The sequence below is a fragment of the Marmota marmota genome, unplaced genomic scaffold (assembly GCF_001458135.2).
Source record: "Marmota marmota marmota unplaced genomic scaffold, marMar, whole genome shotgun sequence".
Lineage (NCBI taxonomy): Eukaryota > Metazoa > Chordata > Mammalia > Rodentia > Sciuridae > Marmota > Marmota marmota.
Genome location: NW_025999968.1, coordinates 34081687 through 34097037, shown reverse-complemented (window position 1 = coordinate 34097037; position 15351 = coordinate 34081687). Strand labels below are relative to the sequence as shown.

The following is a 15351-nucleotide window of genomic DNA, read 5'->3' as shown; positions in this document are numbered from 1 at the left end:
TCAGATTTGGTTCATCTCTGCTTTCTTCCCAGAGGAAGATCCCAAAGGAAACGATGATAAATCATGTTTTTCAAGAATTCCCTAAAGAAAGGTTTAATAAAATAGCACCTTGCACTACACTTTCATTTAAGAACTAAGGGAGGCCACTTGGGCAAACTGTGACAAATGCTAAGTGAACATGATCAAAATATTCTAAATGGCCTTCCACATCTAATGCAGGCTCCTAATCCACTTTTCTGGTGTCCGACTATGATAATAATCTGATTTTTTTTAAAAAAGTAACTTAATGTGACTCAATCTACACAGAGTGAAGTATTATCTGGTGAAGGTATACAGGATGGTAGAAGAGGAGACACTAATACAGTATAACTCTTTTTAGGGGAGAGTTTTCTTTTCTCATTTTCTTTTTAACTTTCTGGCTTTTATTTTAAATTTTGCTCCATCATTGACTAGGTAAGATTAAAAATGCCTTTATTCAGGCACACTAAATAACTTGATCATAAACTTTTATTTCTCTTGACAAATGTAAAATGTCATATGCACTATTAAAACTTCAATTTAAACTGAGGTTAAATACGATGTAACTTAAAATGTGACTAAAGCTACAATTTCTACTTTGGAGACTAAGAGACTGAGATTAGAAACTACTTTATTATGCTCAAAAACTTAAATTAAGTATCACATATACTTTATTAAAAATTAGATCCCTAATAATGACCTTCAAACATATGAGCTGCCATATAAAGGATAGTTTTTCTCTGTTATCACTTAGAATGTAAAGTGAAAGAATTAGGCTTCAGCACAGGACTTAAGTAAATTAAAGTAATAATTCTGTGTTAACATACACTAGTGCATAAAAGTTATATTGATGACAGTGGCTAGATAATCTTTTACTCTGAATCTCTTTTACTACAACAAATTATCTTCAGACAATTTAAACTAAAAGTCAAAGGGACAGATTAAATGACTTCCAAATGACCCTTCCAGCATGGTTCTGTGCTTATTAATAAAGTATATTTTTCTTATAGTTCTTATCCTAGCAAAGTAAAGAAGGGATTCCAGCATTTCAATTTTAGGTTAAGCTAAGTAAATGTAGGCTTTCATAGGTTTACTTAAAAACACCTAAGATAATTTCCCTATATCACTTTTCTTGATAAACAGTGATATGGATATTAATAAGGGTTTGAACACTTTATATTCTGCTTAACATCCCACTAATTGTACTTATTTCAGTCTTCTTTGTAAGTGTTCATACAGAGGAAATATTTTCTCTATCTGGGCAAATGTATTTCTCTCCTCTCCTAAGCTGAATTCCTACCCAATCTGTATCTCCTCAGGGCTGGGCTTGCCTTTTTCTGTCTCTCTGTCTTCCTTCCCCACTGTCCCAAACATATCAAGTTCTTCTATATTTTTCTTCCCATATCCCCCTTTGTTACTTTAGTTGTCTTCCTCTTCCTCCATTTCACTTATGCTTTTCTGTGTGTGCCTCTCCATTTCTACCCCTAATCTGCTGTCCCTACCTATCTCTTACAAAGTCCCACCCACCCTACACTCCTTCCAACTCCTCAGGGCTTTATAAATCCACAATCCTTTACCAACAGTGTTTAATGGGCTACCCTCAAAAAATCTACCACAGAGTGCTCACATTCCAACAGGGTGTATTTGGCTTTCAGGAAACAACAGAGGTCTATGACTTCCAGTTTAAGATTCCAGAGGTCTATGACTTCCAGTTACTGATTACACTAAAATTCTACTTCAGTTTCCAAAATGCCCTCTGAAACCTGATTTACTAGTGTACATCAGTGCATCTCAACCAAATCTGTATAAGAATCACCTTAAGATATTGTTAAAATCCAGGGTCTGATTCACTTGGAATGAGATCCAACATTCCAAATTTCTTACGTGCTTCAAGGTGATGCTAATGCTGCTGCCATGAAGCAGATTTTGAACAGTAAGCTCTACTTTCTGCCAGAAGCACCATCAATCCTGCCCACACCTGAGCTTGCAGCCACTGCACTGCTGAACAACAAACCATCCATACAGGTGTCCTCTCTTTCAACCTGATATTGCCTCATTATTGCATCATTCATATTACTACTGGCTTTTTACACCGTACTTTAACTGATTTTTTCCTTCATTTTTTATTTCATCCACTACACATCACAGTTTAAGATTACAATGTAAAATTTAAAGCATTACTGTGCTTTCATTTCCTTTTGATTTCTCATCAAATTTGCTTCACTAAATATAACTGTACTTCACTATGACAACAGATTTACATATAATGCAGAAATTACTGGAAGAGTACAAGAAGGCAAAACAACTGCTTTACAAAATAATTATTTGGTGTCTTTTATTCCAAATTCAGAAAAAAAAAGGAGAAAGCACCAAAAGGTTGCTAGGTCCTATTTTGCATTTATATTTGCTATTTGTAAAATAGGTCAAGCTCCTCTGGAAAACCCCTTTAGGAAACAACGCAGGAATTGTTTCCTTATCAGTCAAGAAATTTAAACCTCTTCCTTTTCTATTAGCCAATCATTAGGGTCACATGTTGCCCAGAAGGGGTTGCTAGATAAGAAGAGCCCAAGCTACATATTAGATCCTAAAAAATAACTCACTTGGCTTTCATATTACTAGAAGTCAGCTAAGTTCTCTTAGTCATGTTATCCCCAGAAGAGAGACTTAAATATTCCAGAACTTTGAATAAAAGAAAACCTCAGGAAAATAATATCTTCTGACTGCATTGTTTTTAAAACTATTTTTGACAGGCTGAGTATCTAGCTCAGTGGTAGAAAGCTGGCACTGCAATAGTAATAATACAATTTTTTGATACACAATATTTGTATATTTTTATGAGGTTCAGTACAATAATTATTTTTGCACACACACGATGTATAATAATCAAATTAGGGTAATAAGCATGTCCATCTCATCAAACATTAATCATTCCTATGTGTTGGAAACCTGGGTACAATTTTTTAGATATTTAAAAATATATCATAGGTCATTGTAACCACAAGTTACCCTATTATGCTATACAAAACCAGAACTAATTCTCCTAAGTCTGTTTTGGTGCCCTTTAATTTCTTTCTGCCTCCCTATTCTTCCCAGTATGTAGTGAATACTATTTCACTGTTGCATCCATGAAATTGATTTTCTTAGTTTCAACAAATGAGCTAGATCATATGACACCTGTCTTTTTGTGTTTGGACTCACTTCATTTAATATATGAACATCTAGTTCCATCCATCTTGGTGCAATTGATCAGATTTCATTTCTTTTTTATGAGTATTATTCCATTTTTTATATGTATCATATTGTCCTTATTCATTAGTGGACCTTGTCATCACCAATAATTGCAATTCTTGCAAAATCTCAACTTCTATCTTGTCCTCCAAAATTCATCAAATATTCAATCCCCAAATCTAAGTGTCCCTTTTTTCTTTACCTCCATTACTACCACCAGCTTCAAACCATCATCACTTATGCCTGAAATACTGTAATAGCCTCCAAATTGACCTCCTCCAATCATTCCGCAAATCAGTCTATACATAACTCATGTACCACAAGGATGATCTTTTAAAATATAAATCAGATCAGCTCATCTCTATCATTGCCTAAGGGATATCTACTATCTCTCATTTCTTCAAATATGTACAATTACATCATTTTCCTATGACTCTTTCAATGTATTGTTCATTTATTCTGAAATTATTTTTTAACTCTCCATCTTGATAATATTCGCCTGTAACTTAGTCCTCAACTCTAATCTCATTCCTTCCCAGTACTTGTCACTACTAAACAGAAAGTATTTATTTGTATGGTTAGTTGCTTATTTTCAGTACACTTGTCCCTCTTCCAACTATGCTAGTGTCTTTGAAGGTTGATATCATTTGTTTTTGATTCACTACTGAATAGATAAGCTAAACAGAAGATTTAGACAAATCATTTATGAAAAACTTCCATGTAAAAACAGGCTAAATTTTAGTAGCTTTCATATTTTTATTTCATAGCTTCTTTTTTAAACATGATTTTTAAAAAGTTGCCCGTATTGTATAACAAAGACACAGAAGAACTTTTATGCTGCAAACACATTCAGCAGTGTTCTATTCTAACCTGACAAATCTATGGTTAAGCAAGTATGGATTAAAAAAAAATTAATTGATACATAATGAAAGCTTCAGTTAAATTACATTTCAGTAGAAATTAATTATATTGAGAAATTTAAGTATGTTCTAAATAAATAAACATATCAGCAAAATACAAGTATTAAAACAAATATGAATTCTTCTCAAGTTACTCTATGCATATGAGAATGACTTCTAGCATTAAATCACAAATAAATTAGGATTAAGAGAAAAGGGGACCTGATGATAAGATATGAGAGATAACCAGATCCACCTTTTTGTTTTATTAGGTTTTATAGACAGTACTGTTGATACAAGGAGACACTGCCAAGAATTTCTCATAAATAACAAAATACTGATTTGATTTTCTGGAAGCCTCAAGGGGCTTTATATCTAAGTATCAACTAGTGTTGAAATAATCATCTTAGTACTTTTCAACATGCATGAATATCATTTAGTTTTTGAAAAAAAAAATAAAAGTATTGGCTCATGAGACTCATAATGGAATATGTCACCTTTAACCCCAAGATTACTGGATTGAATCTATTCCCAGATAGTAGATCTAGTGATATTCTGTAGGCGGCTGCTGACTTGTAACATCCAGTCTGGAAAGCTAAGCTTTTCCATGTAGTCTCTGTAACAGAGCTGATTATGTCATATGTGTTCCAACATTTTCAATGCCTGTTTTAGTCATTAACAAAACACTGAGAACTGAGGCCATAGCTCTGTGGTAGTGCACTTACCTGGTATACTCAATCCCTGTTTTGGGTCCTCAGCTCCACAGAAAAAAACAAAAAAGATAAAGAAGGATTCTACTGAGAATATCTGCTTCTTTGGATCATTCTGAGCATGGCACATATGGGGAAAAAGAAAAAAAAAAAAAACAACCAGAAGGATAGCCACCAAAACTTCAACTGCAGCAACCCCTTGTGTATTAAAAGACAATAAATAGTTATATATTTTGAAAATATTCTATATGGGGATGGAGCTCATTGGTAAAGAATATGTGTTTGTAGTCAGCTTTTATACTGCTGTAACAAAAAGACCCAACCAGAACAACATTAGAGGAGGAAAAGTTTATTTGGGGGCTCATAGTTTCAGAGGTCTCAATCCAGAGTTAGCAGGTTACATTCCTCAGGGCTTGAGATGAGGCAGAACATCATGGTGGAAGAGTGTTGTGGAGGGAAGCAACTCACATGATGTTTAGGGAACAGAGAGAGACAGAGTCCACTCCTTAATTACAAATATATACCTGAGAGCCCCACCTCCAATGAGCCACTTTCTCTAGCCACACCCCATCTCCCTCCAGTTACTACCCAGTTAATCCCATCAGGAATCAATTCACTGATTAGGTCAAGGCTATAAACCAATCATTTCTCCTTCAAACCTTCTTGCATTGTCTCGTCTGTGAGCCTTTGGGGGACACTACATCTAACCCATAACAACGTGCCTAGTATGCACAAGTTCTTGGGTTCAAACCCCAGCACCACAAAACAAACAAACAAAATGTTGTATAATGAACATATATCACTCTGGCAATAAAGTATGATTTTTAGAAATTATTTATAAAATTTTTCTGTGTAAATTAATCATAATTTTTAATTTGTGATTAGGCATAAGAAAGGAAATGTCTAATGTGATCTGAGTCTAAGATCTTTCTTGAAATTTGTTATAGGCATGTGAAACAACAACAACAAAAAAAAAACAATAAGAAATTGTAAGCCAAGAAGTTAACCAAAGGTAGGCATGGTGGTACACGTCATAATCCCACCTACTTGGGATGGTTGAGGCAGGAGGATCCTGAATTTGAGGTCAGCTTCAGCAACTTAGGGGGACCTTGTCTCAAAATTCAAAAAGGCTGGGGATATACCTCAGTAGTAGTAAGGCCCTGGCTTCAATCCCCAGTACCACCAAAAAAACAGTCAACCTAAAACACTTGAGCTTACAATCTATTGTTTAAGAGCAGTTTAAAATGGAATATAATCTGATGATTATTAATTGCCAGAATCTATAGTACATTCTCCGACACCGGTATTTCCTCTAACACATTGACATGGTCAGCAAAGTTGTCCTTTCCTATTGAAAAATCCATTAAAACTCAAACTTTCTATTTATGCCTATTGCCACTGTCATTTCCCATGTGCACTGTAGAAAATGAGTTTCTGTTTTTATATTTCACAACTACTCTTTGAAAGGTAAAACCCCAAAATGTGAAGGAGAATTTGTATAGTCTTTCAAAAGAAAATAAAAACTCTTTTCTCTTAATGCAATATCCAAAAATATTGTTCTTGCTCTTGCTTTTCCCAGCAAATACACAATTCACACTACATGTGCTGGAAGAGATAACATTCTACACTTACTTATAACAGAGCTTAAGACTGATATTTGAATATGACAAGTGGCTCCATGGACTGCTACTCATTTATATCATAATTAAGATTTCATGATTTTTTTCCTGATTTTTGTTTCTTAGTCACTTAAAATGATAAAATAGTTTAAACCTAACAGAAATGTTAAGAGTTTGTTATAAAAACATTAACAAAGGACTACTCTGATCAATGGCTTCTTCACTTAAATGAACATACATAAATTTTTTTAAAACATTTGAATGCCAGGCTACTACTATAGCTCAGTGGAAGAGTGCTTGCCTAGCATGGGTGAGACTCTGGGTTTGATTCTCAGGACCATATATAAATAAATAAATAAATAATAAAGGTCCATCGACAACTAAAAAAAATATTTTTAAAAATCTGAATATCATCCTGACTATAAACATTATAAAAATGAATGTGTTAATTTGTCCCTGAAATAAATGATTTCAGTCCAAACTATCTGCACATCCTGCATTATACAGTGAGTATTCATGAATAAGGGAAATTTTTCCATACCATCAATTCCATCCAAAATGGAATTTAGCATATCCATCACACTCTTTACTTAATTAGAAATTAATTTAAGGACAATTTGATGACTGAATCATTTCATTTAAATTTCTGTATCTTATCAAATAAGTTCTGAATTCAAAATTGAACCAGGGTTGATAGCATTTTTGAAATCAGAAGCATCCACAGCTCCTTCAGATAAAAGGATTATTTATAATCCTTCAATTTTCTATTATCTGATCACAGTGGATGCAAGGAGAAAAAAACTAGCAAAAACAACAATATTTAGACATTAATTATAACTATGTGCAACATATTACACATATAGTATTTCATTTAATCATGAATCAATTTGGGAAAAACAAGTATAAGAAAATGAAAATCCTGAAATGACTCTTTAATACTTCTCTTTGGAATAATGGGAAAAAAAGATATGATATGTAAAAATATTTTAGAATTTGGTCAGAGTGTTTAAAAATGGCAAGATTTTTTCCTCTTCTTTTTTTTAAGGTAAAACAAATTAAGTAAAGGAAACAAGGATTTTTAACAAATGAAATATAAACCCAGGTCAATTCCAAAGATGAAAAGTTTATCACAGAACATGTACCTGTTTATGTGAACACACACATAAAGTATATATGACTTTTCTGACATTACCAAAAACCATATCATTTCACAAAATAGCTATTTCTAAGCTCTGGAGTTAACACCACAGAACTCAGGGATTCTTGTCTATCCCAAGTGAGGAGACTTGAGTTCTGGTTTTCACGCCATCACTGATCAGCTGTATGATATTGAACAGATCTTCTTTTCCATGATTCTGTCCTGATAACACACACACACACACACACACACACAATCATTCAGGTAATTTAAAATATAATGACATATTTCATTTTCACCTCATCTCATCTGAACCATTTCATTCCCAGGAGGAAAGTTTCCATCTACCCTGGACTAGATTTTGAAAATACATTGTATTGTACCCAGGTAAATGTGTGTATTCACCATACATATTCATTTCACTTTCTTATTTTACCTAAGTGAGGAAAATTGGACAATACAAATTCTAAAACACTTTGAGAACCATCATTTTATAACAACAAAAAGGTCATCATGTATTGAAAGCAATAGAGAATATTCCTTCAAAAGACAACATTTTACTTCAAAGTACTGAGGATCTAAAAAAAAGAAAAAGAGCACTGCAGTAAATAAATTCTAGAACTACAATCTTTGATTAATTAACAAAAATGATTTTTTTTTCCCCAGGAAATACAGTTCTTCTATGGTTTTGCTACATAGAAGGCCAGCAGATGTCTGCCTATTCTGAAGGGAATTTCTCTTTCTCAGGAGAAAACAGCTTAACTAGGATACAAATAGCCATATGTTGACTGTATCACTGCTTAGCAGATGACTTAGAGAGCCACAGTCTACAATGGAAAGCTTGAAGGTCAGGGTTCAAATAAATTTTCCTTAAAATTCAATGTAATTATCTAAGATCAAATTACTTATTAAATACAAGCTATATCAAAGAACTGTGCTATTATTCTGTGCCAGGCATAACATAAACTTAATAATTGGTGATATTCAATGTAGGATAATAAATCAATAAGATACTTTCATAAGCATTTCATAGACTCTCCAACATATATAATCCAAAATAAGCAAGAATATTGCTTTTTATGTATAACAATAATGCTCTAATTAAAAAAAAAACTGATTTGCATGATCCTTAAGGAAAGCTAAGTTTGAAACTGAATTAGACACATAGTGAATTATTTTTTTATGTGGTGCTGAGGATTGAACCCAGTGCCTTATGCATACTAGGCAAGCACTCAGCCACTGAGCTACAACCCCAGTCCCCAGAGTGAGTTTTCCTAAATCTTTTAAACAGCAATGTCTTCTAAATTACATAATTAAATATCCCTATCAAAATATGTCATTCTTCATTTGCAAAGAGAACTAATAATGAAGAAATAATTTAAAAAAAACACATTTGTGATTAGAGAGATTCTTTTCCTTTATAAAACCCAAACCAAAATTTCCAGGTATAGATATTAGAAATAAAGGTTTCTGAACATATCTTAACAGTCATGTTTTTAAACTTTATAATAATGTGAAATAAGTTTACCTGCAACACAATTCAATGTTTAAGAACAAGGAACACAGTTTTTACCACATGGTAAGAATAAGCACCAAAATTCGAGCCAATATTCTCTGCAAGAAGGTCAACCCTGGTTATAAATGTAATGTAAATGAAAATAAAAATAAACTAAAGGTAACCAATAAATATAATCCCTAGCTGCATTGTTCCCATTTAAATAAACTCTACAGACATAATATGCAAGAATATTATCATTTCTCTATAGAAATGAGAGTTTTAAATGGCATTCCATAATCTTTTTTTTTTTCAAAGTTTGAGAGACTGACAATTATGAGGAACCAAGCAAGCCAGTTGTTGTTACAGCTGTAAAACTTGGTTTAAGCACAAGTAAAACACTGATAAATGTTTTTAAAAGCATTACCAACAACTGCACTGTGAAACCTGCGTTGCCTCAAGACACTTTTGTTAATGCTATCACTTGGGGCTACAGCGTCACTACAAAATTAGATGCAATCTTTGTCTTCCTGTGTCTGAGCCTTGGGGAAAGTAAGAATAGTACTCAGTGAACTTCTGGTACCTAAACTAAGGAAATATTAAAAAAAATATTTTTCTCCAAGAAAAAATAAAACCCAAACTGTAACCAAACTTTACAGGTTTATCTTATAGAAATATGACCCATGCTTCCCCCTTCTTTCCATCGTATTTATTAACAAAGCATACAAATGGCTAATTTTGGATTTAGGACAAAACCATTCTAAAGATGGTGAATGAGCAGAACTTGTTTCTTAAAATAAATAACTGAGCTAGGCATGGTGGCTCATGCCTCCATTCTCAGATTTAGGCAGAAAGATCACAAGTTCAAGGTCACTCAGGGCAACTAAGCAAGACCCTTCTCAAAATCAAAAGTACAAAGGGTTGTGGATGGGGTTCAGAGATAGAGCAACCCAGGGTTCAGTCTCTAGCACCACAAATAAATAAATAAACAAATAAATAAATAACTGAAATACAGTGAATTCAATTACTACATACCTTTTTGTAGCAAACTGAAGCATACATTTACTAAATAATAGTTTCTAAACTTTAAAGACACAAAATCCTTTTAAATGGCTGAGTAATTTATTTTTCCCATAAACTTATTTTCAAATCATGTCTCATTCAAATAAAATATTTTTATATTCATTGTAATTAACCTAACATAAAAATTATTCAAAACAAATGCTCCTTAAGTTTTTTAGGGTCTCAAATTATTATTATCTTTAATAAGAATATTTGTTATCAAACTACCCTAATTAACTAAATTTTACTTGACAAATTTATAGTATCTATGCTTTCTCCTTTTATAGATATAGTGATTGTTACTGTTCAAATATTTTTAAAGTTTTTATATTAAATTTTATTCAGTAAATTAGCTGAGTGTGGAGACACACACATATAATCTCAGCAATTTGGGAAGCTGAGGTAAGAAGATCATAAATTCAAGGCCAGCCTCAGATATTTAGCAAGGCCCTAAGCAATTAATCAACACCTTGTCTTTAAAAAGAAAAAAAAAAAGTTTAATCAGTAAATTAGAATATTTTTTTCCTCTAGAGCTGGAAAACATTTTGAGGACATAATGATGAACATCATGCTAAAATTTGTGAATTATGCATGAAGGGGCTCTGTCTTTGAATATTTTGCTGGTAGAAGTGATATAATGATCTTGTGTCTGGTTTCAATTCTGATTGTACATTTGTTGAGGGGGATGAACAGCTTTTCACATAATGGCTTCTCAAGGTAATGGAATGCCTACCTTAGAAAGGACTTAACTGGAAACTAATAGTATCTTTAAAATACCTACACAAAAGCCAGATCAGGAAAGAAGGCTGTCTAAATCCCAATGCATGAAGGGCATCTTGATCATTGGAGTGAAACTAAAGGTGTTTTGAAAAAGGAAGATCTAGAAGGTGAGCATTTAGACCTGTTCAAACCTATAACTTCCTTCTTAAAATCCAGACAATGATAAGAATGTGAGTAGAGCAAAAAGTAATCCAGAAACACCAGATGACTTTTTGCTACTCCTGTTGATACACACTTCATTTATTAGAAATTATGATTCCAGAGAACAATCATTTTGGTTTTCCCTCTGGTTTTCAGTTTCCTACCTACCAGAAATTGGAGCTGGCCTACGTGTTTTGTATTAGCTTTTCTGATTCTCTAAATTTGTTTTCAAGTGCTAAATTAATTTTATCCCTGCAAAGAATTATTAAGCTTAAATAGACCAAAAGTTAGAAAGGTGCCAGAATCTTAACATTGAAAGATGAATCAAACAGATATTATTTAAAAATAAGTTGAACACTTATACTTCTTTTGTTTGAAAACCTACATTTAAAGTTGGGATTCACAAAAATAAAAATAAAAGCAAAATATCTTTTTGTTGTGATGATAGTGTTCATACACCTTGCTGAGTTCATTCTAAGACTTCAGGGAGAGTCAAGGCAATACAATAAGACAGTGAAATGCAAATACTGGTTTCCAGTAAACAGTGAAAAAATATGAATGATTAGTTTTGCTATGCTTTAAAATGTTACTTTGTTTTATTCTAATTATATTTTATGTTCATAGCATACACTTTTGACATTCTGTCTCAATGTAAGCACTACATAACTTTGTGAAGGTGATCAAATCATTTAAGCACTCTGGAGCTGATTCCACATTAATAATACAATTGAGCTGGAATAATTATCTCTAAATTCTTTTCTGTGTCTACAATTTTATAATTATTTATGGTTCTATTTATTCAAGTTATATTAAAATGCTAGAGACTATGAAAATGATTATATTATTAAAATGTTAAACATAAGTCATATGAAAATATTACTTATCTGGAAAAACATAGAAATATATGCATAGTTGTGAATACAGTTATATATGTGGTTAAGGGAACTAAGCTTAATTTCATCTGTCTCTCCAATCCTTATGCAGAAATTCTCAATTTTTTTAAAGATTTTTTTTTAGTTGTAGATGAACACAATACCTTTATTTTATTTGTTTATTTTTATGTGGTGCTAGGGATCAAACCCAGTGCCTCATGCATGCTAGGCAAGCACTCTATCAGTGAGCCACAACCCCAGCCTGGAAATTCTCAATTTTTGTCATAGATGTACACCAGGATTTTTCAAGGAAATGAAATGTTTTGGCTACCTCTTGAATATGGATAGAAAATAACAGAAGTCCAAATCTTATTAAAATAAAATGAACATTTAGACTCTAAAAACAATTTAATCATTAGTCAACATATTCTAGCATAACCTACTAGAGGATTACATGCACCATTTTTGACACTTCACTATAGAAGCCAAGTATAAAGCCTATAAATCTTTTCTAGATTTAGCATTAAGAGAAGTATAATATACTTCCAAGAATTAGATATTGTGTAAAACCATACCTTATATTACAATTGAAAGTAATTCTTCCAATGAAGACAACTTTTTAAAATCCTATACTATTCTATTTGCAGTCACATTATGATATTCACTATATTTAGAAGCAACAAAGGAGGGGAATAAGACAAATTCAGTGAAATTGTTAATAGAAAAGAGTTCCAAATCGAAAGTCAAAAGGTTCAACAACTACATGCGCAAACCTCAGTCTAGCTAGAATAACTATCTAGGATAAGAAATAAAGACAATTTGAAAACTAGGTTTCATCCAGATATAAAAGTACAGAGGGTCCTCAAGTAAAGCCTATTTATTGCACATGCTCTATTTTTCATTGCCATTATCATTACTTGGCCACTCCCCCTGCCAAACACAGAAAGCCCATTTTACTTACTAGCCACCTCCAGCGATGCATTGTGGCTCACAGCCTCTCCAAGGTAATTCCTTGCCACACACACGTAGACCCCTTCATCAGGCCTACTTTTTCGTCCATGTACTATACGTAAGAAAAATAAAGATCCACTTGGCAGCAACATTCGGTGTGAGCGAGGGTCATCTTTGTCTGTTTCCACTCTCTCCCCGCCTTTGTACCATTCAATAGTGGGTGTGGGGCGGCCTTCAGCTTTACAGTTCAGAGTTGCAGGTTCTCCTTTTGAGACAATTAGGTCAGAAGGGTGTTCAACAATGCGAGGTGGAAAATCTTCCTGTCGAAGACGGGAGCCTGCAAAAAAGAATTGACAAAATATCTTCCTGTTTCACTCAAAAACAGTTAAAAGCCTTATATCAAAAGTTTTTAACACTGTTATTTAAACACTACCTAATGTTGACCTACCCTTCCTATCCTATCTGCTAACTAATCCTTCTGGCATCCACTTTGACTGCACCTTCCAAATCCTGAATTCTTTTGACCCTCCACTTAGAAAGTTCTTTTGCTTACACTCCACTTGTACAAATCCTGTCTGCTGTTCAAATCCCTGACCATGAATCATCTCAGAGCCCATTACATTGTTTATACCATGCACAGTGCCTGCTTTTGAAGAGAAACCTGTCAGGGAACTGCTAAACAGCTTCCTGAGTATTACAAATAATACCATGGCTTCCTGGCATCTCCTTTTAACTATCATCAATTAAGACTCTAACAAAACATGCTGTACACAAATGAAAATTTATATTCAAATACAATAAAATTTTTTCATATAGATTCTTATCTCTTCCTAAATAATAAAATCTGTGTGTATATATATAGATATACACACACACATAATTATATTCCCCACAGCTTTAATAAATAAATTTATTTCATTATTATATTAATATTTGAATATTAAATAATTGACTTCAAATGAATAAATACAATATTAACGGAAAAGAATACTAGGTAAGGAGCTGCATTATGGACCTTAAATAGTACTTAAGAAATGAAGGTCTATATGTATATGTCATTTAAATATATCCTGTCTTTGTGCCTTATTTTTCCAATGATATTATAATCTCACAAACAGGATTCATGTTTCATATTTTTAAAACTCCTATCTTATTTATGCTTTGTATAGCGTAAATATGTAAATTACTCAAATTCAACAGCCCAAGCCTTCATTAAATGGAGCCCTGAACTTGGCTCTTAATGGTGTTCGAAACTCACTCAAGAAAGCACAATAGAAGCAAGCCTGCCTGACACCTCCCTTCCCCACCTCTATACCTCCTAAACTTTCTCAATTCAGTCTACTCATGTCTATTTCTACAGCCAGCTACTATCCCAGATCCAACTATTATCCCTCCTGCCAGGGTTTGGGAAAGTCATTGAAATAGTTTACTTCCATATGATCCGATGAAGACTTTGAGGTGCAAGCACAATCTGAGTCCTGCTCTACTTCAGAGGCCCTTAGAATAAATTCACTGCTCCTAAGTCTTCAAGGAGACCCACAAGAGCCAGACTTTTCCTTCCCTGATCAAACTCTCCAGATTTCCTGTCCACTCCTTTCTCTGCTCCCTTCTCTCAGTCATCCTGGTTCCACAGACATAGTGGGCTTCCTCCTACCCTGTGGCCTATGACAGCCACAGGCACTGGGCTCCAAATGAACTCATATTACTTTACACCCACAATTCTTTCAAATCTCTGTTTCCCCAGTTTTCCCCAAAAACTAAATTTTGTTTCTATAAACCCAAGCAGGACGCTTTAAGTATACTTGGTAACAACATTCAGAATTATAATTTAAGTCTATTTATCTGAGGCTTCCACTATGGTCGTTTCCCCACTAGTCTGTAAGATCTGTGGGTCTGATTTTGGTCATGGTTTTCTCTTATGTCTGGCACAGTTCTGAGCACACTACAGTACTTCGGAAGTGTGTTGAACCAGAGATATAGCTTAGTGTTAGAGCACTTTCCCAGAAGATACAAGGCCCTGGGTTTGCTTCCTGATATCACAAAATAAATAAATAAATGTTGAATAAATGAAAAACTAAATGAAATTCTAACACAAAAGAACTAGCTAAAGCAGAATGCATTGCAGCTTAAGAATCATGCACTGTAAACCTGGCTTAGTGGCACACATCTATAATTCTAGCAAACAGGAGGCTGAGGCAAGAGGATCCCAAATTCAAGTTCATCCTCAGCAATTTAGCAAGGCCCTAAGCAACTTAGTGAGACCCTGTCTCAAAATAAAAAATAAAAAGGACTGGGGATGTGGCTCAGTGGTTCAATCCCTGGTACCATTAAAAAACAAAAAATGAAATCATGCAGATATACTTTTTAAAAGACTTGAAAAGACTTATAGACTTTTTAAAAGACTTTAAAAGATTTAATCTTTTTTTTTTTTTTTTTTT

The 15351-nt window shown here is 33.4% G+C and overlaps 1 protein-coding gene across 1 annotated transcript in view; it reads right to left on the bottom strand.

Moving 5' to 3' along the window:
• Positions 1 to 15351, bottom strand: part of Robo1 (roundabout guidance receptor 1) — a 1050317-nt gene that overhangs the window by 307382 nt on the left and 727584 nt on the right. The window contains exon 4 of the mRNA XM_048803857.1: positions 12924 to 13250. Within this exon, the coding sequence (XP_048659814.1) occupies positions 12924 to 13250 (327 nt within the window). The remainder of the gene's footprint in view (positions 1 to 12923; positions 13251 to 15351) is intronic.